We start from the raw sequence: 26,144 nt of genomic DNA on the forward strand, positions 1-26,144 counted from the left end.
ATTCAGAGACAGTGACAGATCCTGGAGGCTGGCCGTGGGGAGCAGGCAGGAGAGAGGCAGGAAGGTCTGTGGGTGTGAGGTGAGTGACAGCACAGGGACCCACACCCAAACCACCCCAAAACAGCCTGGGAAATGAGGGGGAGAGGATGGGGTGATCAGGATCAATATCCCTGTGTGAACCACGGAATCCTACAATGGTTTGGGTGGGAAGGGACCTTAAAGCCCATCCAGTGCCACCCCTGCCATGGCAGGGACACCTTCCCCTGTCCCAGGCTGCTCCAGCCTGGCCTTGGGCACTGCCAGGGATCCAGGGGCAGCCACAGCTGTGCCAGGGCCTGCCCACCCTGCCAGGGAACAATTCCTAATTCCCACTATCCCATCCAGCCCTGCCCTCTGGCTGTGGGAAGCCATTCCCCGTGTCCTGGCACTTGAGGCCCTTGTCAACATTCCCTCTCCATGTTTTTGTCACCTCCTCCAGGCACTGCAAGGCCACAGTGAGGTCACCCTGGAGTTTCTCTCCAGGTGAACAATCCCAGCTCTCCCAGCCTTTCCTCATGGCACAGATACTCCATCACCTCAGTGGCTTCCCCTGGACTCTCTCCAGCAGCTCCTTCCTGTGCTGGGGACAGAAAGGATTCCAGGAGTGACTGATCCCCTTTGTCCTTCCAGCTCTGGAAATTCACAGGGGTTTTTCCCACTCCCAAAGCACCCCCGTTCAGTGCCTCAGCCCCAGCCCTGGGGGAGGATGTGGAGCAATGCAGACACAGAGCCAGGCTGCAGGGAGGAACATCTTTACAAGCAATTTTACAGAGGTCAGCCCCCAGCAATCCACACCTGCCAGCCCTTCCCAGTACAACTCCCCATGCAGGGAATCAGTCTGGGAGCTCCTGCTTGTGCAAGGCAGGAGAGCTGCACTGCTTTTAGCTGCCCTTCTGCAGCAGGTGCAGCTTTAGGCTGGCTGCAATCCTGGCCTGGGATCCAGGGAATGCAGGAATTTCCTGGCTTTTCTCAGGAGCAGCCTGAGAACCAAAAGAACCCCCCGTGCCATTTTTCATAGCATTAAATAAAGGTGATTTGGGGCCCAGCTCTGGAGCAGGGCACATCGTGCCACGGAGGTGCTGCCAGTGCAAGTCCTTTCCTTGTTCCTGAGAGAGAGCAAGATGGAGGAGCCAGCAGCAAGCACATTCAGCAGGTGTGGATTTCTAACAAAACCCTCCTGGCACAGCCAGCCTGGGCTCTCCAGAGCCTGGTGCCAGCCTGCTGTGCCCAGGGGCTGATCCAGGGAATGGGGGTGCTCCTTCCCAGCCCTGCTACTGCTGCTTGGGAGCTGTGAAGTCCCAGGCTGTCTCCTGGGCACACTTCCACATGGCCCTCATGAGCCGAGTGAAGCCCATGTCCTTGGGCTTCTCCAGGCCGCGCATCAGCCGCTGCTTCATGATGGCAACAAACTCCTTGTTGCTCAGCTCCCCATTCCCTGCAAAAAGGAGGAAAAACAGTCAGAGACCCACCAGCAACCTCCTTGGAATGACAACTTTAAGGGGCAGCAGCCATGAGTGTCCTTTCCTGCAAAAACACAGACCACATTCGGCTCCCACCTCCCAAATATCCTGCTGAGCAAGGGCTCCTGAGCCACAGAGTTTAAATCCCAACCCCATGGATGATGCTCCTTCTGCAGGAGGCAGAAAAGCAAATGCAAACCAAATGTCCCTGTCCTCCCAGGAAACACTGCTTTAAGTGGTTTAGGAAATTGTAGGTGCACAAATTTTCCTAATGGAGTAGAAGGGAAGATTTGTTGATCTGATGAATGAGGTTATGCAGAATGCAGCCACTGGGCAGCAGAATTCCAGCAAACTATCAAGGGTTGAGCAAAATTCCCTTCAGTGCTGCAGGTTTTTAATGTCTGTAAACACTGATGGAGTGAGAACAACAAAATAATAATAATAAAAAGACATCTGTGCCTGCTTTTCCATTTGGTTTCTTCCTCAGGGGACTCCTCTTTCCCCCTAAAGATTTGCTATCAAAATATTTAGGAGATTCTCCTCTGAGAGAAGGCAAACAGGGAATATTTGGTTACACTTCAGCTCACTCTGATCTCCAGCCTGATCATCTGGCATGAAGATTGTATCACAACAGTGGTGCTGAAGCACAGAGGAAAATAAAACAGGAGATGTGACCTTAGGGCGGTGCAAAGGAGCAGGTGGGGCTGAAACCAAGAGGGACAACAAGGAATAAATTAATTAAATACATTTTTAAATGTTCATACTTATGCAACAGTACTGCCACTCAGAGCTGCCAGATGCTGGTGACTGCTGGAGAAGCAGGGTACCAGCCAAGACTCTGATTTTGGCCTGGCAGTTTTGGGCAAATGCAGAATTTCCTTCTTTCCAAGTCAGAACTGCTGTCACCTGGCAAAGGCTCCAGTAACTCCCGTTAAATTGAGCCAGGAGTGCTTCAGTGTGACAACAACCACCCCAGGGCACCCACAGCCTCTGCAAAGCTAGTTTCCAGCAGGGCAGAGTGCTGCTATTAATTAATTAAAAATTAAGCTGACATTTGTCCAGGACTTTGGAGATAAAGCCCCAGCCTGGCTCGTTTCCAACACTGAAGCACAACAGCTCATTCTGTTCGACCAACTGGAGTTCTCTGGGTGGGGGAAAAGGAGCAAAGTGTGCACACCAAACCTTCCCATCTGTGCTCCAACATCCCCATCTCACAGGGTGGGTACCCCTGGATACCCTTCCCAAAAGGGCAGGGGCAATGTGGGAAATGGATTTGTAGAGAATTGTCAAAGCCTGACAGAAGGTTTATACAGTGTGTGCATCTGTGTGCAAACTTTGAGAGAAGAAATGGAGCTAGAAACAAGTTTCAAAGGATGGCCTTGCAAAAAAGACTGGATATTTTGGAGAAATAGAGCTATGAAAGATGCACTGTAGTGGGCCCATGAGGGGAAATTTGAGATGATTTAAGGCATGTCACATTCATATTTTCTGGAAAAATCCCTTTGCCCAGGATTTTGCTCCTGGGAAGCTGAGAAGCCTCAGAGAAAAAGGAAAACAATAATTATCTCATTGCTTCTCCTGTGTTTTGCTGCTTTGGAATGTGTTTGGACATTGTTTACCCATAGGTGATTGTTTCATTGGTTTCATGTGAATTATTTTGACTCATTGGCTGATCAGGGCCAAGCTGTGTCGGACTCTGGAGAGAGTCAAGAGTTTTCTTTATTATCTTTTCAGCCTTCTGTAAGTATCCTTTCTGTATTCTTTAGTATTTTATGATACTATATTATATTAAAGAATGCTGTACTAAAGTTTAATATAGCATTCTTTTATATAATATAGTATCATAAAATAATAAATGATCCTTCTGAGAACATGGAGTCAGATTCATCATTCCTTCCTGCCATGAGGCACCCCACAAATACAATAAAGGCATTTACAGCATGGTGTGGCTAAAGCTGATAGGCCAAGAAACATTTATAATGTAATTAGGAAATAGTCAGCTTCTGAATGTGATGGTGTGAATTACAACATCTGTATTGTCTCACCCTTCTCATGAGACTGAAAATGGAGTATAAGTTTTTAAATCATCTCTCAGCTGCCCCATCTCTGGGTCAGAAAAGGCATAATCCAACCGGGCATCAGCTGGACACAGAGCATGGCAGGAAGAAGCATTTCCCCCAGGGTTCCTGCCCTGGGCTCCCCCAGCCTGGCCGAGCTGCGCTCACTCACCGTCGCAGTCGAAGAGCGCGAACACCACGTCGCACACGTGGTCTGACAGCTCCACCTTGGCCACGGTCCTGGCCACCTGCTGCATGGTCACTGCAACACACGGAGGGCACGGGGTCACACAGGGGCCAGCCACAGCAGCACACTCCTGCTCCTGGGGGAAACCAGCCCTGGGGTCCTCAGAGAGGCTGCAATGAGCTCCACCAATGAGGCAGCTCCTCCTGACAGCACTCCAAGGAATGCTATCCTGTCACAGACATATTTTATGAAAAATCTTTTTGCTAGGATCTTTTCTCCAAAGAAGCTGAGAAGCTTCAGCTTCTCCATGTTTAGGTGTCTTAGAATGTGATCTGGAGAATTGTTTACCCAGCATGTGAAACTGTTTCTACATGATGACCAATCACAAGTCCAGCTGTGTTGAGACTCTAGTCAGTCACAAGACTTTGTTATCATTGCTAATCTTCTGATGAAATCCTTTCTTCTTTCTTTAGTATAGTTTTAATATATCATTTTATTTTAATATAATATATAGCAAAAATAATAAATCAGCCTTCTGAAACATGGAGTCAAGATTCTCATCTCTTCCCTCATCCTGAGACCCCTGTGAACACCACCACATTATCCAGCATTTAATTCTATCAAGCAGGGAATTCCAAAAACTGGGAATTCCAAAAACTTCTTTTCCTGTTGCAACCCAATAACTGCAGAACAAACCACCCACCCTCCTGCAGGGAGCAGACCAGATTAACCTTGCAATAAAATAAAGAGTTGTAAGGAATTATTTCCCTTTTCTCCCCAGACTGGCAGCAGAGAAGCAAGCAGGAGTTTTATTCCCCACCATTAGAAAATTCCATCCAATTCATGGAGCTATCAATCTGGCAGGGTTAGGCAGGTGAGTTTGCTGCACAAATGGGAAAAGAAAAGCCTCTTCACAAGGCTGGTGTGAGTGTATTTAAAGTTAAATTGCTTCTCCACAAAGCCTGACCCAAGGAAATGCCATCCACAGCCCCTGGGATCAATGTTTAGCTGTGGAGCAAGGGAAAAAGGGAAGTGGTGCATCACAAAACCAGACTGAAACCACAAACAGCCTGTGCTTTCCTCCACAGAATCCTTATGGGCTTCTGCCCCTCTAGTCCTTCAGGAATTTTGGAGAGTTAAGAGTGTCAGAAAGGAAGAAATAATAATCCAATATGTACTGTAACTGGATTAATTACAAACTGCATAAAATATTTCTAATGAGATTTTTTTCATTGATGTTTACATTATTGGTACCTTCCACCCTGTTTCTGCTCCCCTGAGTGAAATCTGGGGTTTTCTGAGAGGAATTCACAACCACCATCAGCTCCTTTTCCCCATAAAACCTCTCCTATTACTAAATAATGCAGGAGAAAATTGAAATGATGCATTGTAAGTGTAAAATAGATATAATCTCAAATAGGACCCTGCTTTTCCCACATAATTATTCTTCCTGAGTGAAATTCCCTTTCTCCATGAGTGATGTAGCTCCAGTCAGCAGTTATTACTTTGTACTTCCTCAGACAACAACACCAAATTTCACTTAATTTGTGTTGGTAAATGTAAAATTTCTGTTGAGATCCTTCACATTGATGCCATCCTCCTCTCCTGGAGCCCTAGGTACCCTATGGCTGTAGCCTTACATGTAAAAAAAAAAAGTTAAAATGATTTCTTCATCACAGAATTCCAGAATGGTTTGGGTTGGAAGGGGCCTTAGGGCACATCCAGTGCCACCCCTGCCATGGCAGGGACACCTTCCACGGTCCCAGGCTGCTCCAATCCCATCCAGCCTGGCCTTGGGCACTGCCAGGGATCCAGGGGCAGCCACAGCTGCTCTGGGCACCCTGTGCCAGGGCCTGCCCACCCTCACAGGGAACAATTTCTCCCTAACACCAAATCAAAATCTGCCTTTCAATTTAAAACCATTACCCCTTGTCCTAATTCCTTTAATTATAAGTTATGCTTTTCTGCTGAGATTTTCCCCACTCTTTCCATCTCTGCAGGGAGTCTCCAGATCCCTCCCCTCCTGTTTGTTTTTCTCTTGATCCCTCCCCTCCTGTTTGTCTTTCACAGCCACAGTTTTCCCAGCTGGAATTTGCACTCATGGCCAGCAGTTCTTGCTTCCTCTCTTATTGATCCAAGTGCACAAGTGTCAGCTCCATCCCATCGTTCCTGCTTGATGCCAGAATGACTCCACAGGGACTGCAGGACTGTGCTGTGCTGGTTTTTAAGGAATCAAAAGGAGGAGGGAAAGCATCTCTGCTTTCACATCCTCACACATGCTCCAGACCTCAAGGCAGCTCAGGAAGGCAAATAAAATTGAAGCAAACCTGCTGGAATAATTTCTTTACCATGAAATGGAATAGGTGCTGTCTGGGGAACATCTCTTAAAGGCTGTCCAGGTTTGGAGTTCTGGGATAGAAATTCTCCTGGATTTCACATCATCAAAAATGAGTTCCACATTTCTATCTTGAAAAGCTTCTAAAATTTCATGCATTGGTATCTCCCACTGGTTCCTTTAATGAGCCATCTGAGTGATTTTATGCAAGTTTAGAGTCTGACACAGTTATCCTTTTTTTCCACTCTGATTCCCAGAAGTGCACTGTGAGCAATGCCTCACTGAGTGCTGCTCCAGGCCAGGGCCTCAGCAGATGGCAAACTTCACTTTTCCCTCCAGCTTGGGATTAATCACACATGTGGCCAAGAGAATGGACAGCTGGGCTGCTGCTTTGTTTCCCAAATGGCCCTGGGGGTGATGGGAGCAGGGCTCCTGCCCTGGGCCACCCCAGGATGGAAAGGCAGGACACACATGTGGTTTGGGCTCCCAGAAATCAGCCTCACGTGGATGCACACGTTTCATTTCAGGGCTCCCAGTTGGAAATGTTGGATGCTATCACTGGCAGCATAGCTCCCAAAATCTAGTTAACTTTTTACAAATCATTTGCATGAGTATGTGCTGGAACACCCATCCAGAAAGAGATGGATAAGCCTTGTGCAATCCTGTGTGCACAGCACATTCTCCTTGCTCTTCTCAAGCTGCAGCCCTGCAGCAGAGCAGAAGCTGTTTTGACATCAAAGGCAGCATGACAGAAAGTCACAGAGATCAGGGAGAATAAAAAAGAAAAAAGGAGATCTCCCAGAGCAGAGCTGTTGGTGCAACATCCACAGCCAGACACGTGGAAAGAAAGGAGATTCCTTGGAGACACCCCAAACCTGAGTGCAGGGGATCCTGTTGGACACCAGGGCCCCAGAGCCCCCTCCCAGCACTGCCTTTACTGCACAGGAGCACCCCAAGCTGTGCTTCCAGGGGGGCTGACTTCTCCCACCCCTCTCCAAGGCACAGCAAGCAGCAATTCCATGGCTGCACCCCAGCTCACCTCAACCTGGTTACTGAGAATTTCAGACTTCCTGACTCCCTGTCCACTCTGCAGCCATTTCAAGCAGCAACATTCAAATAAAATGATTTTCCATGAACCTCTCTGGGGCTCCAGCCCTGCTCCAGGCCGTGGATCAGTGGGATCAGCTTCTCCCTGTGCTTTGGCCCATCCATGCCTTGCCCCAAACCCCACAGGAGTTATCCCACAGTTCCCTGCTGGCAGCAGGGCTGCTTGGAAAGCCTGGCTGCACACAGTGCCAGGAAAAGTGCAATTCACACCCTCCTAAAAGGGGAATAAGCATCAAATTCAGTTCCTGTCCTGCTTCCAGCTGTGAGCCCAGGCTGGGGAAGTCTCCTAAGGAATGCTTGTGATTTAGGAGAATGACAACTATTATGTTGCTGGGAAAATGAAAGATGGGCTAACAAATAATCTGGGTGTTTTTAAGTGGGTCATTAAAATACAGGTTTATGATCCTTTTTAGAAGAAGAAGAGACTTTAATTCAGCACAGAAAACAGGCTGTCAGGCTCTGGCTGTTTGGTAGCAGCCATTTTTTCCCCTCTGAAATTTTAAACAGCCCTTTAAAAATCATAATAATGTTTGCTGCATTGTTAACAGCAAATTATTACACATACCAACCTCTTCCTAGTTTCCATGCCAGTGTAATTTTTACTTTGTTAGTTTGTAACCAGCAACCTCGTGAAAGCTTCACTTTTGGGAGGGCTCACCCCATTTATGGTTTATTTAAATCTGATCCCTGCCCAAGGAAGGTTCCCTTAGCCCAGCCAAGCATTCCCAGCTCAGTGGCTGCACAAGCTCATTAATGACACATAATTAAAAAGCAATCACACTGATTTACCAACTGCACACAGACCAAAATTCTGTGAAAATGTATACTCCATGACAGGACAAATGCTAATTTCCTGTAGGCACTGAGTGAATTTGATTTGCTGGGCTATCACCTCCCCTGGGATGCTACAGAAAGAGCTCAGAGCAGCAGCAGCACATCCAGACTTGGTATTTTACTTTTAAATGAAGGAAATCCTATCAGGTTCTTTTAAGTCCTAAGATAATGATGTTCTAAACCAAAGATACAGATGATTTCCCCAAAAAAATTCAAGATGAGAAGGGCTGCTGACACACACAAGAAGAGATGTGACACATTTGTTTCCCTCTGTAGTTCCACTGCCCCCAAACCTATTAATGCCTTAATATTCCCCCAACAGCAGCAATTGGAATAGCTGGCTTGCAAAATGTTTAATTCTGCAGCTGCCTACATGAATCAGCTTTAACTTTGTAGCAGACAAGAGTTTCCACTTAGCCTAAAACTCTTTTAATGAGTTTGCCATCTTTATTTTATATCCTCAGTCCGTTAAAAAAATTCTCTCTTAAAAAAACCCAAAGACCAAAGCACTTGTGACAGATCCTGGCAGCAGGGTGGGACTTGGTTTGAAATATATTTGGGGGATTTTCTGCCTTTTTTTAAAAATCAGTGTGTCAGATCTAAGAACAAACCTGAGACAGAGCAGCTGAGAAAAGGAAACATGATGAGGAGGAGAAGGATATGGATTGGGCTGATCAATAAACCACATTGTTAGCAAGGTCCCCAGGAAACACCAGCTCTGAGGTTTGTTCAGCCCTCTCCTCTGGACTGTGGGTTATCTGAAATTCAGTCTCTGGACAGACTTTCATGCCCAGTCTGGGACCTCAGTGGTGTTCCAGTCTCCCCCTCTTTCCCTCCAGCACTCCCAGGAGCTCCAAAGGTGTTTGCCACTGCTTGGCTTCCCAATCAGAAATGCAGCACCCAGCCCTTATTTCTAGGCAAAGTCTATGATTTTTGAGCAAAGCTGGAACAAACCAAGGGTTCAGCAGTTCCTACCCCCAGCCCACTGCTGCTGTGCCTCTGCCATGTGATCAGAGACCTCCACAGAAGACAACTCTGCAAGAATTCTTTCACACTCATTTTTGAAGTCCTTTGTATAAGCAGGAAAAAAGGTGACTTCAGAAGATGGGGATGAAGAGGAAACAGTGGTGTCCCACAGGTTTCAGTACCTTTATCAAGAGAAGCTCCAGCCATGTGGTAGAAGCTCAAAGCTGTGTCCACATCATTGATGTTCTTCAGAAAAGTGAAGAAGTTCTCCACCTCCTCAAAAGTCAGCCCCTAGGACAGAGAAAAGACACTCATGGGACAGAGTGATGGACACTCCTGGATGGGAGTGAGATCATGGACACTCCTGGAAATGACACAGTAACTCACTGGCCCAAAGCTGCAGCCAGAAGTGCAGAATTCATCTGCACACTGCAAAAACTCAGCCTTGGCAGTTTGGATGTTTGGGTTGTGATCTGTACTTCTGTTCCCCTCTTGGCCCCACCACTCCCACAAAGGGAAGGAACTGAAAACCATTCCCAGGTGAGCAGACCTCAGATGCAGGAGACCACTGCAAACAGGTGAATTGATAAACTGATTTGAAGCCTGCACACTTGCAATGGCAATATCAAACAGTCCCTGTTTGATATTTTGATTTGATATTCTGATATATTGATATTCTCAGTAACCTTTCCTGGTTATAGAGAATTTCAGACTTTCTGTGCTGACAGACACTGACCCCCAAGAAAACACTACATTTAACCTGAAGCCATAGAAAAGGCTTCCAAAATTAAATGATAAAACTAAGATTATAGGTGTGTAGTTTGAATAAAAGTGTGTAATATCACATAGTAAAAAACTTAAAGAGTTTAAGATTTTAAAATACAGTAATATATATAAAGCAACATAAAAATTTTAGAGCAGAAGCTAGTCCTTCTTCTTCACGAGTTTAAGAAATGTGTAGTTAGATAAAAAAGACTGCATTGCAAGTCACAAGTAGTTAGTTACTGAGTTAAAAGTAAAAATAATTCAAGTGCCATTTCTTAATTAAACAATTTATCTTTAAAAGACCTTGTAGAGAGAGATACATCTCCATTTTGTAATTTGTTAGTTAAGTGCTGTAGAACTCAGGGTTTGTGAGACTGTAATACAGATAAGAACTAATAAACATCTGAATCCAAACAAGAAATACCATCTCACACATTTAATCCCAACCCTAACAACAAAAAAAGATAAAATTTCAATAAGCCCATGGACTGTAAGGTCTCTCCCAGGAGATCCAGGGATCTCTGGGGGAATCCAGGTCCTACCCAGTGTGGCAGAAGGTGACACTGAAGCACAGAAGTGTCCCAGTTTGCTTTGCTGCTGGAGGCAGGATCCCTGTCTGCTCCACCTACCTGGGCCGGGTGCTCAGTGAGAGCCACAGTCTGGGACAGCCATGGAAAAACATCCTGAGATCCCCAGGAAAGAACACCTGGTTACACTGATTTTATCACCCTGTGCAGCTGCAGCACCACCACAGCACTGCTGGGGATGCCTTGGGAAGGCAGACCTGGAACAGAGGCTATATAGAGTTAAAGAATAAAGCAGGGATTTATTAACAGGATCTCCTCCATGGATCCACCTTGGGCAGCACAAGAGCCCAGCCAGGGCTGCACCCAAGATGAACCAAAATGGGCACAAAATGCTCAGCTGGTCATGGGGTCTCTCAGTTTTATCAGTTCTGCTCCTTTTGCATCCTGCAGTTCATTGTCCAATTCCAGCTTTAGCCCCTGCAGTCCCACCCTGTTTGTTTTTCTCTCTCCAGCCCACGTTGTTTGTGCTCCTGGCCTGAGATTTGGATCATTTGTCCTTGGTCCCCAGCTGGAGCAGGAATTGTTTTGTCTCCCTGCTCTGTGCACAGAGCTCACCATCCCCTCATGTGAAGCTCAGACCCACACACTAAAGCAGCACAGAATCTGAAATATAAAAGCTCAAACCAGAGGCATCACTGGGACAGGAGCTGGAGCCTCCAACTCCAGCAGAGCCACGGCAGGGAGCCAAGGAGGAGGTGAATCATCACCACAGTAATAACCACTCAGACTCCCTCTCTGGGACACATAAATCAGCTTGTCAAGAGAGTTCAGCTTCAGGCTCCTCCTATCCTGCCTGGCATGACAGATTAATAGAGCAAGATATTAAAAATCCAAACTGCAGAACACAGCCCAGCTCCAGGACCTGGATGTGTTCAGCAGGTACTGTCAAATATAAATTTACACAATCTGCTGTAACTCTGCTCAAACAACTTCTAATCAAGGAAGAAGCCACCAATCTTTTGAAAGAAAAAGAACATTTTAAAGGTCTTTCCATACAGACATTTGCAGCTTGTTCCTATCTTTGCTGTAAGGGAGTATGTGGCCCCACACTGATGATCTCGGTGTGCACTGACACATGCAACAGCAGCTTTGTCAGCCCTGGATTCATGGATCTGGGCCAAAAAGGATGAGATGGCAAAATGGGAGAGCACATGTGGACAACAGAGCTGACTGAGGAGAGAAATCCCTGGTGACTCTGCAGGGAGCTTTCCTTGAATGTCTGCCTGCTCCTCTTCCTGAGGGGAACACGAGGATGTACAGCAGAATTAAATTAAATACTGTCCTAGGGAAAAAATAATCCAATAAATCAGGTGCTTCTGCAGGAAGCAATGCAAAGATCCCTCTGTTTTGTACAATGGTTCTACAAGAGAAAACATCTTTGCAATTACCATGATGTCTCCCTGCCAGAGCAGGGAGAGTGGAAAGCCTGGAGGAACCACGAGGTGTGTGGCACTTCCAGGCCAGCAGAAGTGATCTGTGCTGTGATCTGCCTGCTCTGTCTGGGACTTCTGGGGGTTGCAGTGTTCTAAGCAAAGAGCCATAAACCTTGTATTTCCCTGGGATTCCCAAAATGGCATTTGCCAAGGCCAAGCAGCACTGCTGTCTGTGCAGAATGGAGCCCTGTCTGGAATCCTGCAATGGTTTGTGTGGGAAGGGACCTCAAAGTTCATCTCATTCCATGGTGTCCCATGGGCAGGGACACCTCCCACTATCCCAGGCTGCCCCCAGCCCCACCCAACCTGGCCCTTGTGGTCCTTTCACCAGCTGGAAACACAAAACCAGTGACACAAGTGTATCCTACAAATCATGGCTTTCATGTGGACAAAATAACTGAATCTCTGTAGCAAGAATACCACCAGTGTTATGAAATTTTGTATTTTTTGAGGAATCCTATAGGTGGGGCTGGCATCAATGCTATCTCTGTTCCAGATACCAAAATAAAATAAAAACCAGAGACTGGGACAGCCTCAGGCAAGCTAACAGATGAATGATCATATCTTTCAAAGCATTTGTAGCTCCAGCTGTTAATTCATCATCAGCTGAATCCCTTCATCACCCAAGTAATCCTCACAAAACATAAACAGGGAGATTCCAGAAGCACTTACCTGCTTGTAACACAACAGCTCAAATGAGGGCTTTTCACCTGGAACCCAGGTCCAGCCAGGAATTCCAGCTCACTGCCACCCCTGCCAAAACCCCAGCCAGCCCTTGAAGCCCATGTGGGAGATGACATGAATCACTGATTTCTGAAGAGACAGCTTGGTTTCCCAGCACTTAGGGGGGCATAAAGCAAATAACACATTGCTTGTGAATATTGCTGATGGCTCGGGTCCTTCTTACCAGGAGAAAAGCAGCTGTGTGAGTACAGCTTGGGGAGGACACTCATAAGCAATGTTAGACAAAACAGAGTGTGGCAGCTCTGCTGAATAGGCAAGTTCACCTACCCAGGGTAAAATGGGATTTTTCCTCAAGTAAAAAAAAATAATGAAAGCAGATTAGCAGTTAATAGAAGAAAACTTGTCACTCTCAAAAGCAGGAATGAAGAATAACAGCCTTGGAAAACAGCTAAAGATTAGATTAAACCCAGAGTTTTATTGTTTTAGAGGCTGCCAGGGCTGCCTTGTGCAGTCAAGGTAATTGCACCAGACAAAGAAGACAAGGTTTGGCAGATTCCATAAGAAAGCTCTCTCAAAAGAACTGTACTTCCAAGGGAAAGCCTTGCTGGGTGAGTTTGGGACATTTTCTGGGCATTTCATCCTCACCAGTGTAAGCAATCATGAATTTTTCACCACTTCTGTTCCTTAAAAGTGGTTTTTTTTTTTTTTTTTTTTTTTTTTTTTTTTTTTTTTTTGTCCTATTGCTCATTTTCTCTCCTTGAAAGTCCTTGGAATAAAGGAAGATAAAGATTTGCTCTGAATCTGGCTGGCTGTAAATAGAAAGACAATCTGGCTGATTTGGGGATGAGGAATAAGGTAAGAACAAGAAGTTCTTCCTCTGGCACAGATGTCAGAGTCTTGGCTTACACATGAAAGGAAGAAAACATCTGCTGTAGGAAACCTTCCAAAATAAATTCATTTGCCTCTTTTCTCACACAGCCAGCTACTGTTCAGTAATATCTACACACACACACACACATATGTATATAAACTCAAAAATCACAGCAAAAAAATCAACAATTTGCAAACTTCAAAAGCAGAACTGATATTTTCTATTAGACACACATTGCATTTAAGCACTTTCTTCTAGAGAAATTAAATTATTCCTGTTAATGTAGGAATCCCATTCAGGAACAAAAAGAGCTGCAGACCCTGGTCAGAACTTGTGTTTTATAACACACTTGGCACCTAAACCAGTTAAGAAATAAACTCTGGTTCTGAAGTCAGAAGAAAGCAGCTCTAAAACAGCCAGCCAAAGACTTTCCATCCATTCTCACTTTGATGAATTGCTTGTTTATATCCCAGTTAATAAAAGAACATTCTGGCTTAATAAAAGAACATCCATAACAGGGGCAGATATAAAATTCTAATGCTCAATAATTTCTCAGCCCATACTTGCCTTACCTGATAAAGCACATCTTGTGGTATGGATATCTTATTCCAAGGACTCTCCCTGAATTAATGAGTGTAGGGTCTGCAAACTTACTCCTCACTAAATTGTGAGTAATTTTTCCCAGAAGTTAATAACTAAATAATAAACAGCCTGCTCACAGCAGCTAACGAATCCAAGGTCGAGCCAGGAACTGGGAGCACGGCTTCGGTGTTTGTCCTGGCTCCAGACCCAGGCTGCCATTCAGCAAATTGAATTTTTAAAATTACAGCATCTCTTTTCATAAGGAACAAACCTACAGGCTGCACTGGACACCAACCACTGCACTCTCAGCTCTTCCCTCTCTCCCACAGCTCAACACGGAGCGGATGCTTTTCCAAAGAGCACGGGGATTGCTTAACTCATTTCTCAGTGAGAAATTTTCCCAAATTTTCCATGAATGCCACTGACCTCTCCATCCTGGAAGTGCTTCTTGAGCTGCTTGAGCATGACAGTGAGCTTCTTGGACTGCACCCCGCTGTAGGCCAGCAGCATGCTCCCGAACTGCCGCTCCGTGATCCGCCCCTCCACCGGGTCGTGCCGCTCGAACTGCCACGGAAGGGACAGGGAGTGAAAACCAGGAGCAGCACAAGGCTCCACCTCAGCTGGGAGGCATAGAAAAGGCACCATAAAGGATTAACATTGCAGGAAACTCTGGTGAGGGAGAAGTGCTGATGGGCTCCAGCATCTGCTTTCCCCAGGATTGTCTCCCCACCCTATGAGCAATTGCTATGTGCAATTCCTTGGACAGCTCTTGGGAAAAGCCTCTGCTGGAGTCCTGGATGCTGAGAATTTTAGACTTTCTGTAATAACAGACTCTAACCCCCAAGAGAACACTGCATTTCACAGAATTCACAGAATTCACAGAGTCACAAGGTTGCAAGAGACCTCCAAGATCATCGAGTCCAACCCAGCCCCAACAGCTCAACTAAACCCTGGCACCCAGTGCCACATCCAGGCTTTGTTAAACACCCCCAGGGATGGTGACTCCAACACCTCCCCAGGCAGGGCATTCCAGGGCTTTATCACCCTTTATGTAAAAAACATTTTCCTAATATCCAACCCATATTTCCCTTGGTGCAGGTTAAGGCTGTGTCCTCTGGTTCTGTCAGTGCTGCCTGGAGAAAGAGCCCAACCCCACCTGAGCACAGGCACCTTTCAGGTGAGTTTTCATTTGACCTGAAGCTGTAGAGAAAGCTCCCAAAATTGATTGATAGCACTAAGATTATGAGTGTGCAGTTTAATTACAAGTGTGTAATATCACAGAGTAGAAAACTTAGAGTTTAGAATTTTAAAATATAACAATATATGAGACAAAATAAAAGTTTTAAGACAGTAGCTAAATGTTTTTCTTCCCCTTCTTCTTCATAATTTTAAGTATTTTAAAATACTAAAATATTAATTAAAGTATTATAAAAATGTTGTTAGTTTTATAATTAAACAAAAAATTCCACATTGCGGACTTCAAGTAATTAGTTATTAAATCAAAAGTAAAAATAATTTCAGTGTAATTTATTAATTAAATAGTTTAACCTTAAAATACTTATATAAAAATTTAAATATTTTATAACTTATTAATAAAATACTATAAACCTCACAATTTATAATATAAATAAAAATAATAGACATCTAAATCTAAATTCAGAATACCATCTCAAGCACTTCAATCCCAACCTTGACAAAAGTTAAAAAAACCCCAAAAACAAAACAAACCCCCAACAACCAACATTTAATGGTGCCCCAGTGTGAGGACACCTGTTGAGGTCAGGACCTCCCTGAAGAAATAGAGAATGTACAGCTGTGAGCTGGAAAGAAAAAATCCCCAGGGAAAAGAAAGAAGAAAAAAGGAAGGAAAAAGAACTCAGAAATCCCTCCCAGCTTTATCCCACAGGACTGGGCTGATGGGTGGCTGCTCTAAACAGGGACAGTGGTTAATTAACCAAAGAGAAGTCCTGCAAAGGTCTTCTAATTTTACTCTTCTCTGCTCCAAGGCCAGTGTCCCAGCAAGGGAAGGTTCATGGATGTCTCCAGACTTCACCTTCCCCAAGTTCTCCTCATCCTCAGACCCTTCCAGACCCTGACTCTTACAAATGCTGTGAGGCCCCTGCAGAACTTCCAAAAAGCCCTTCTGGGAAGGGTAGAGAAGGCTTTCTCCACTCATCCATCTCCCCTGCAGTGGTTTGTCTCCTGGCTTGCACTGCAGGGGAGGAGGGAAAAGCCATTCCCCAGCCTGGGAAGGTGCTGGGTGGGAGCCCACCTCTGAATTATGGGGATTTCATCTTTTCTCTTCTCCCATCTCTGTGAATCCACCAGCATCAACATCAGACTTCACCCAGCTTCACAGATCTCAGCACTTGGGACAGATTATGTTCCTTCAAATTTACCAGGAAACACAACACCAACACTCCAGCTGATGACAAGGCAGAAGATGACATTTAACAACAAAATGAATTTTTAAACTCATGGGGAACAACTTGGTACCAGTGACTGACATTCTGCTGCCTGCTGAGCTGACCATTCCAGCCTCAGCTGCTCTTCAGTGCTGATGAATTTTTAATTATTACCACATCAACCAGACTTTGGCTGCTTTTCCCGGTGGGAAACCAAGGAATTCCTGGTAAGTGGAGCACCAGGGCTGGAGGGATTTGTATGGGTGACTCTGGCAGGAGGCAGATCCCAAATGGAGAAATTCTGCTCCTCAGCCCCTTGTGTTTTCACCTGAGTGGCCCACACAGTTTTGGGGAAAATGATGATTTTTACTGTCATCTATACAGGCTTTGGGGCTCACACATCATGCAAAACATGGGCCTCTCCCAATGTCCAGTGCTGGGGAAAGGAGAGGGAAAATTCATTTTTGGAAATGTTCTTCATTAAAAAGCAGAAGTAGTAGTTTCTGCCATGCCTGAAGAATGCAAATAAAATGCCCCTGGGACACAAAAATTTTCCATCAGTGCTGCTTGTGAAGCTTTTTTCTGCTGTAATATTCCTAATTTCATCCCCAAAGACACAAATCAGCATTTTTCTACCAACAGCCTTAAAATACCCCAGGTTTTAGCAGAGCTTTAGGTAGAATCTTTAATTAAAGGCTAGGAAATGTGTCCAAATAGCTCAGCTCAACCTCCTAAGTGGTGACTATGCTCAGAAAATCTCAAGTTGGTGTCTAAAGCCCATCAGCCCCCTCTCCCCCTGCCCTGCACTCAGGATCAGCTCCATGGGGTACCACAAGCAAGCACAGCTCCCTGCAGATGGGGAAATAAAGAACCAGCTCCTTGCAGCTTTTTGGAACTAAACTTTGAGATTGTGGTCAGTTTTGCAGCACCAGATGCAAAAAAGATCAGGAAGGAAAAATGTAAATACTTTTCATCTTCATTTTTCTACTGATACACCATACAGCTATTCACAAGAAATAAAAAAAAAAAAAAAAAAAAAAAAAAAAAAAAAACAACAACAACAACAAAAAAAACCAACCAAACCTGGAAACGATGGAATTTATGCTGCTTATTATTTATCTCATTTTAAAATGAACATTTCTAACATTAAACCAGGACACACAGATGTCCACTGTCATGTACAGCCAGGTCAGCCCAGACAGGGGCTGGGAAGTGAGAGCTGGTCCACATCCATTCCCAAATTCCAACAGAAGCACCACTGAACTGAGCAAAAGCAACAGCATCACAGTGAGGGATAAAGAAAGTTCAAATCTTGCCTCCAAGCTGCTGTCAGATGCATTTAAATTAATTACAGAAGGGATAAGCAGGCCATGTCATTTAAAAAGAAATTTCAGGGAGGAAATTCTGTTTATTTTTTCTGCTATGTCAGAGATTGTGTTGAACCATTAAGAAACTGGGCTCCAAAGGATTTGTGAGTGGAAACTTATTGATTCCTGATGAAAGACAACCCCCAGGTACCCCTGACACCCCTTTCCTGGGGGCAGAGGTACCTCCTGCTCCTCCACCCTCTGGCATGTCTCCCAGCCAAACACAACTCAGCACTTGGAGATGAAGGAGGGTGCAAAGCCTGCAGGAATTTGTCTTTCAGTACTCAATACACAGCCTACAAACAGTGTTAAAATCCTCTGGGTATTTGAAAAAGCAGGAGAAATAGTGCCCATTCCCAGGCAATCACAATGACTGCCCTCAGGCACATGATGACCCTGTACAGGTTATTTCTGTGTTCTCTGGAGGGGAAATAACCCCACACCCTCCGGGGAGGGGCTGCAGGGCACAGCACGCTGGGGTTTATTACAGCTACCAAGTGCTCTGACAGCCTTTTCCCTTTATGGATCTCAAAGCAGGGCCAAAGCAGAGCTCACCTGGCATTATCCAGAGGGGGTGGAGCAGCTCCTGCTCCCAACATCCCACCAGGACAAACAGAGGACGGGGGGGTCCTACCCCAGCCCAAAATCACACCCACAATCGGCCAGCGAGTCCAACACCTCTGGAGCAGCTTCCACCGGCAGCCACTTGGTGCCAGCAGTGGATTCTGCATCTGCACCAGGCAAGGAGAGGGGACAGAATGCTGGCCAGGGTTCCTCCTGCAGGCCAGGACACCTGAGGTGCTGAAGAAATTAGCTTGAAATATAAAAAGGCTTGAAAGAATTTCGAAATTCATTCAGAGCCAACGTGATGTGAAAGGAAATCTGAGGTGTTTATGGAACAGCTCAGCAGGAACTGGAGGGACAGGACAGGAGGGAATGGCTTCAAACTAAAATAAGGGAGGTTTAGATGGGATATTGGGAATTAGGAATTGTTCCCTGGCAGGGTGGGCAGGCCCTGGCACAGGTGCCCAGAGCAGCTGTGGCTGCCCCTGGATCCCTGGCAGTGCCCAAGGCCAGGCTGGATGGGGCTGGGAGCAGCCTGGCATGGTGGAAGGTGTCCTTGGCCAGGGCAGGGGTGGGATGAGCTGAGCTTTAGGGTCCCTTCCAACCCAAACCATTCTGGAATCCTGAGGGAGGGGAGAAAGCAGCAGAAATGGGGTGCAGCCCTTGACTTCACCAGCTTTGCTGGCCCAGTCCCTGTAGCCAGTCCAAACACACAGCAGGGTAATCCCTGATTTTTTTTTTTTTTGTTGTTATTTAAAAGATTACCCATAACCTTACACACATGTTAAATAGCCCCAAACTCCCCCCAAACCTGACTGGATGATCACATTCCTGCTCCTCTCTAAGATGAAATTCCCAGATTTGTTCAAACAACCCCACTCTCCTTCCTTCTGAGAGAAAAGCTTTCTCACATGAGGAGAGCAGAGGACAAAGAAGCAATTTCCCTGCTTCTACATCTCCTTAATTGCACAACTTTATGGAAAGGCAATACAAGGAGCCATCATAAAACAACAGACCCATAATATCTTTTCTTCCTTGCTTCATTGTTTTTTTCCTCCACTAACTCAATCCATCCTCCCCTGCAGGAAATCAAATCCCAGGCTGAGGAGCATCCAGCCCAAAGCAACTCAGAGACACCACCATGAGAAACATCCTGGTGGAAATAAAACCTACTGCAAGTTCCTAAATGCAGACATTGGTTTCCTTTTATTTCTCCTTCTGGCAGCAAGGCTCACCAGTGGGAAATGAAGCAGTTCCCATGGCCTCAGAAAAAGGCCAAGTTTGGGTACCACACATTTCTCAGGGGAAGGTTTCCCTTCCCAGCTGACTCTCCTTCCTCCTCAAGAAATTTGTCCTAAGCAATAGTGTTAATAGGGAAAGATTCTACCTAAAACTCCAGTGCTACAATCTGTGGGAAATGGATTTGTAGAGAATTTTCAAAGTTTCACAAAAGGCTCACATAGTATGTACTTGTATGTAAACTCTGAGATAAGAAATGCTGATTTAGAAATGTCATGGAACAGGACAGACATTGTTGAGAGAGAAATGGAACTAGAAACAAGTTTTAAAGGATGGTTTTGTAAATAAGATTAGATACTCTGGAGAAGTAGAACTGTGAGAGATGTATTGTAGTGGGACTTATGAGGGGTCACTTTAGATGATTGGTTTTAAGGTATTTACAGCATGGTGTGGTAAAAGTTGATAGGTTAAGAAGTGTTTATAATGTATTGTAATTAGAAAATAGTTGGCTTTTAATTGTGATGGTGTGATTCATAACATCTCTATTGTTTTACTCTTCACATAAGACTGAAAATAAAAGTTTTAAAAACATTTCTTGGTTGTTTTATTTCTGAGTTCTCAGTTGCCCCATCTCTGTGTCAAAAAATCCAACAAATATCCTCTCAGAGAAGGGGAGTTTAAAAAACTGCATCAAAAAGGAGGAGCAGTGTTTTGTGATTGCTGCCACCAGACCCCAGTGGGCCCACAAGAGCAGCCCCTGCTCTGCAGTGGGGAGGGGACACCAAAGCCCCAGAGAGGGCTCAGCAGCACAGACAACCACAAGTGCCTGGCAAAACCTCCCATGGAAAAGTGGAATAAATTGATTATCCCCTCCTTCCTAAGCTGGCATTTTTGGGCTGGACACACACTGGTGGCTTGTGTCTCCTGCTTTGTTTGCTGAAGAAGAAAATGGCTGAAATAACCTCCAGGCCCCTGCACTTGGCACAGGCACAGAGAGCATTTGGGATCCACCAAATCCCATCGGTGCAGGAGGGAAACACCCAGCTGTAACTGGAGCCAGCACCATGAAAACACAACTCAGACTTTTCCTAAAGCAATGCCAAAAGGATATACTCCCTATCCTCTTCAAACACTCACATTAGCTAAATATCCAGCTGTATTTTAGCAGGCTCCTAAATTTCTAGGAAGGTTTCCCTTAAAAACCAATCAAACATGATGTATTCCCTGCCACCTCAAAGCAAGGATCTTAAATAAATAAATGTATGTGTGCCACGTTCCTAATTGAGACAGCAAAGAGAAATACATCTTCAAGGACATTTGGATGGGAGAGAAGTGTTGAGGGATGATCTCTGAGCTTCTTTCTGCAAGTTAAATAAAAAACATCCATGGGAGAATCTTGCTAATACTAATTCCATCAGGTTTAGGGGTAGTGGGGAAAGGTGATCTGTTCCCAGAGCTGCTCTGTGCATAATAAGGAATCAAAGGGTCTGGGAAATAATGATCTGTAGGGTAATACTCAGATTCATAATATATGACCCTTTAAAGTGGTATTTGCTCAAAGCTTTATTTGACAGGCTGTAATACATTATTTATCTGCAAACTACTGCAGCACTGGCTCTGTTTACTGTTCTGGAGAAGGAGGCTGCCAGGATCTCTTGTCAAGTTGCATATACAACTATGACAGGAAGAAAAAGAAAGGGGAAAACACTATATATCTCCCTAAATCCCAGCAACCTCGTCCATCCAAAAAAAATTAATGTATTTGTGAGTAAGCTGAAGTGTTTGCACAGGCACTGAATTACTGCCAGAAGAAAAGAAAGGGAAAAGTTTCTAAAGGCTTTTTGTTTGGGAAGATTGAAGATTCAAAATACTCATTTTTCGGAGGGGGATAATTTATGTGGAAAGCTTTCTTCTCTGGACATGGATCTAAAGCACTGGGTTTTGCAAGATGAAGCTCAGCCTGCTCTGGACACAGCCTACAGAGCCCCTGGGTGTAATTATTGCTTTATTTGGTAAAACCCACCCGAAGACACAGCTCTAAAGATCTTCAGAGCTGCCAAAAAAAGAGGAATGAAAATGGGCAGGAGGAAATGCCAAACCCTGCCTGGACCAATTGCTTCTTTTTTACCTTAAAAATAATAAAGAAATGAGGGAAAGGGAGCTATTTTCACATGAGAAAAATCCAATCTTCCAAATGCTCTCCCTGTTCACACTTTCCCCTCTCTGCCTAAGTGAATATGTAGCAGCCAGGTTCAAAATGTCCATCTGTCAGCAGCAGTGCAATCCCAGCAGAGCTGATGTTGGAGAGAAGCTTTGGAGATTTCATTGACCTTGGCAAGCCACTGCTGCCTGCAAGGGGGAAAAATTCATTGCCATCACCAGCCACTTGTTCCACTTTAATGAGCAATTAAAGAAGGTTATGTAAAGATGGCTGCACCTGAACTTCAGCCCCTGAATAAAAAGATCTTCCTGCAGGCTCTGAGCAGATCAGTGTTTTGAAATTCTGTGCAGTGAGGGAATGACAGGAAGGAAACCTGAAGAAAAGGAATCAGTCATGCTAAGGAAAAAGGTCTGCTAAATTAAAGGGATGCTGAGGGGGAGGAGCTGAGCAATCTCCTCCCATGCCTGCTCTCCAGACCTTGCTGCCATCCCTGCCCTTGACAGTGCTCCTGGTGCCATGGAACACAGCAGCTTTTCTGTCCTGCATGCTCCCTGAATAAAAGGAAAGTTCAGAAGCAGAACAAAGTCCCAACCCTCCTGCAGGAAAACACACAGGACAGAGGAGCTGCAAGAACCCGAGTGAAACCATTACTCTGAAAAATCCCAACATCTAAGTCTCCATGGAACTGCTGTACACAGTTTTATTAAGAAATACAGCTCCCTCACTGCCTGTTAAGAGTTCACATTGTTTTCTGCTTGACCTTGGTGTTCAATTCTCCAAGAAGAACAAGTTTGCAGGAGTCTAATTCAGCCTAGCAGGGAAAAGGGTCCTGCTTCCATGTTCCTCCTACATCAGCAGAAGCAAAGGCAGGGCTGAAGCACAGCCAGCAAGGTGAGGAGCTGCAGAACAGCTCTGAATTCAGAGCCTGGAAGGGGAGAAGGAACAAGAGGACTGAGTGTTTATTTATCCAGCAGCAGGAGGAGGCACAGGTCAGGTACCTGCTACAAGAATGTGCTCACACAGACATTCCCAGCCTCTGCCCCCCAGCTTTTGCTGCTCCCTGCTGCTGGCTAACTTGGTTGTGCACAAGAGCATCTATGCTGAATAACTCACATTTCCTAATTTATGGACTCTGATACCAACCTCCACACACTCCTGTGGCAAGGTAATGAATGCAAAGAGCACTCCTGGGATTTTATTTGCAGGGGTCCCACACAAGGCTCTGCTGCACTGCAGGAGCTCAGCAGTGGATTTACACACCCCTCATAAAGCAAAGGAGCCTCTTGGTACAGAGCAAAGCCTTCCACTGCTGCTAATGATGCAATAAATAGAAATTCCAATAAAACCCTCCACAGCTTCCCCTGCAGAGCCACTGCATCAACCACACTCAAGTCACCTGGTTCTAACACAAGCAAGGCACTTCTCTCCCAGGTGGGTGCCCCATGAAGCATCCATCCCAAACAGGAGGATGCCACAGCTGCTCCTCTGTGTCCCAGCCATGCTCACAAGCACATGAACTGCCACACACACCCTGCCAGCCTCACTGGCACACTGCTGGATCACTGGATATTTTGGTGACCAGTGACAGACCCAAGGGAACAGCCTGAAGTTGTGGCAGGAGTTTAGGGTGGATATTGGGCAAAGGTTCTTTCCCCAGAGGGTGATCAGGCATTGAACAGCTTCCCAAGGAATGGGCATTGCCCCAGGGCTGCCAGAGCTCCAGGAGCGTTTGGAAAATGTTCTCAGAGACAGGGTGGGATTGTTGGGGTGTCCTGGGCAGGGCTCCATGATCCTTGTGGGTCTCTTCCCACTCAGGACATTCTGTGATTTTACAGCTGCAGTTGCTCAGTATGCTCTTATAATCCTGAGGCCCCCCCAAAACCACCCCACAGACCCCTCCTCTGCCTTTCAGAGCGAGGCTGGGAGGGTTTGATTTCTCTGGCACAAGTTTCCTCACCTGGACTAGGGAGGAATCAGTTAGGAACAGCATTTATGGCATCCTCTGACTGAGGGACAAAGTCCAGCTTTTGGTAACTGCCCTGTGACAGTGAAACCCCACCCACCAGCATCCCCCTGCTCCATGGAAAAAGGGACTGGAATTCAACCTGCTTTGGATTTCAACTAAACTTCCCCTGGTGCACACTTAGGCATTTCATTACCTGCTCTGCTGTTCCTGATTGATGAAAATGACTTGCCTCAGACTCCTTTATGGTGACTCCTCATGTTTCCTGAGACAGTTATCTCTCCCTTCTGCCCTTCCTTAAGCTGCACATACCATGGCCTCATAACTTATCCCTAGCCTCAGATATTTTTTCCATACTAATGTTCCACTCTGAATTCTCCCCAGGTCTCTGGCTGACACTGGACAGGAGCTGAATGCCAGCTTTTCCCCAAAGCTGAGATGCTGCAGTCAACCTGAAAGCTGCATGAGGCTGCATGAGACCCTTTCCACTCACAGGCCAAGACAAAAGCAGGCTGCCAGCTCTGAATGCTGTCAAAACCAGGATGAGCTGTCCAAGTCAATTCCACTGCCTGCCCAGAAATTCCCAGATTCCATCTGTGTATGCTGGACTGTGCCTGCTTAACTGCAGAGCTCCCTGATGTGAAACTATTCACACTGCTTGGATGACCCAACTTTTAACTGGGCATGTTACACAGTTCTGTCACCCAGCACCCCTTCATGGCCATCCAACAAAGGCAGGGACATCAGCCTCACTTCTGTCCCCTCAACTCCCACAGGGAAATGCAGAAGAAGGAATCTGTAAGTCTGCAGAGTCTCCTGGTTACTCCCCTCTCCTTGGCACTAAATCCATCATGGCTTTGTTCATCTCTGACTCCACTAAATAATTCTGGAGGGTACAGTCTCCATATCCAGATCCTCTTTTCCTCCAGAGCTGTTTAAAGGTTATTAGTTATCAACACACCTTTTATCTAGTTAGGGCCTGACAACAGTGACACATCACTCATCCTCTGGGACAAACAGAGCACTCATGGGGCACACTTTGGGCACACTTCAGGCTTTCTGTATTTAGCCATCAGCCCATCCTCCTCTCCTTCCCCTGCAGCCAGGCCAGGAAATCACCAGCAGAGAATACAAACAACTTTTGTACCTGTCATTAATTGCCCTACTGAAGAAGCAATTCCACAAGTGCTGGTTTGGCTTTTCAGATGTAAGCATCATGTGAAGGAAGAGAAATCAAATCTGGAGCTAAAGAAGGAGTTGTAGATATGCAAGATATAGACACAGAACTGACAAAACTGTGTAAGTACACAAAATCCATCACAGAATTGCTGAAAAGGCAGAATTCATAAGGAAAAAGGGAAAACATGACATTCCCCATCACTGTTCCCACAGGGGCTGGGTCAGGGTGAGGCTGAAGTGAGAGGATCAGCAGGTAAAGGGAACTGTGAGAGACAACACAGCTGATCATGACACAGATTGTCATAAAAGTGACTTAAAACCAAACAAAAATGTCTTGTGTAAGTTCAGCAGCAAACTGACCTCCAAAAGTCTGAGTTTTGGGCCCCTCCTTACCAAGCTCAGCCAATCTGACACTGCCAGACTTCATTTTTCAGGCTACTCAAAACCATTTACTTAAGTTGCTCATTTTCCCCCTAAATGACTGCAACAGAAACAAAGATATGTGACTCATTACTGCAAGTTTTGTTACTGTTAACAAATCACTGAAAAGCTGTATTGCTCTGCCAGCCTATATAAAAACCAGGGCAGAATCCCAAAAAATCTTGAGTAAGCTGGTAACAACAGAGCAGTTTTTAATACCTGCTACAGGATTACTTGGAATCTAACTATTCCAACACTGGGACTCAGAAAGGCACTTAAATATTTAAGCTATTACCATAAAATCCAATTCTGAAACCAGAGTATTTTATAAGACTGGCCTGAGATCCCAAAGGATTTAGGACTTTCTAATGAGCTGTGTGCAGATGGAAGAGCATCCAGCACCCCTTCTTCATAAAAACCCAAACCAGGCAGTAACTGTATTGGCATTGGCCATGAAAACAGGAATTTCCAGGATAAAGAGGTTACTCCCACATCACCTGTCACAGAACAGACACAGAAAATAAGGAATTTTCCAGATGACAGCAGTGATGTCTTGTACTTTTGCCATATTCTTAGAGAATCCTGTTTTACTTTGCTTGGGAGGGACATTGGGGCATCCTTAATCCTTGGGAAAGAGGAAAAATATGGGGATTAAACCAGTGCTATCAGCAGGTTTTGGGGTGCCTTGCAGGAGTGACAAAGAAAAGGAGAACAAAGGGCTCACACATCTTTTCTAGGTGCTCTTCCAGAATCCTAAAAAAATTTAGGCTGGGAGAGCCCCAAAGGCTGGCTGGGACTCCTTTTGGTCCTCCAAGGACACAGGAATATCTGGGACAGGCACTACCAAGCAGAAATAGCATAAACAATGATGTCAAGTCCTATTCATCTTCCAGATTCACAGAGATCTTCCACTCAAACCCCAAAAAAAGAGCCCAACAC

The 26,144-nt window shown here is 45.5% G+C and overlaps 1 protein-coding gene across 4 annotated transcripts in view; it reads right to left on the bottom strand.

The window, feature by feature from the left end:
* Nucleotides 1-775: 775 nt before the first annotated feature.
* Nucleotides 776-26,144, bottom strand: part of MICU1 (mitochondrial calcium uptake 1) — a 92,210-nt gene continuing 66,841 nt past the window's right edge. For all 4 annotated transcript variants that reach the window (XM_063164171.1, XM_063164173.1, XM_063164172.1 and 1 more), the window contains 4 exons: nt 14,334-14,471; nt 9,168-9,276; nt 3,729-3,818; nt 776-1,474 (listed from right to left, as the gene is read on the bottom strand). In XM_063164171.1, the coding sequence (XP_063020241.1) occupies nt 1,311-1,474; nt 3,729-3,818; nt 9,168-9,276; nt 14,334-14,471 (501 nt within the window). In that variant the 3' untranslated portion in view covers nt 776-1,310. The remainder of the gene's footprint in view (nt 1,475-3,728; nt 3,819-9,167; nt 9,277-14,333; nt 14,472-26,144) is intronic.

This window comes from Melospiza melodia, chromosome 9 (genome assembly GCF_035770615.1).
Source record: "Melospiza melodia melodia isolate bMelMel2 chromosome 9, bMelMel2.pri, whole genome shotgun sequence".
Classification (NCBI taxonomy): domain Eukaryota; kingdom Metazoa; phylum Chordata; class Aves; order Passeriformes; family Passerellidae; genus Melospiza; species Melospiza melodia.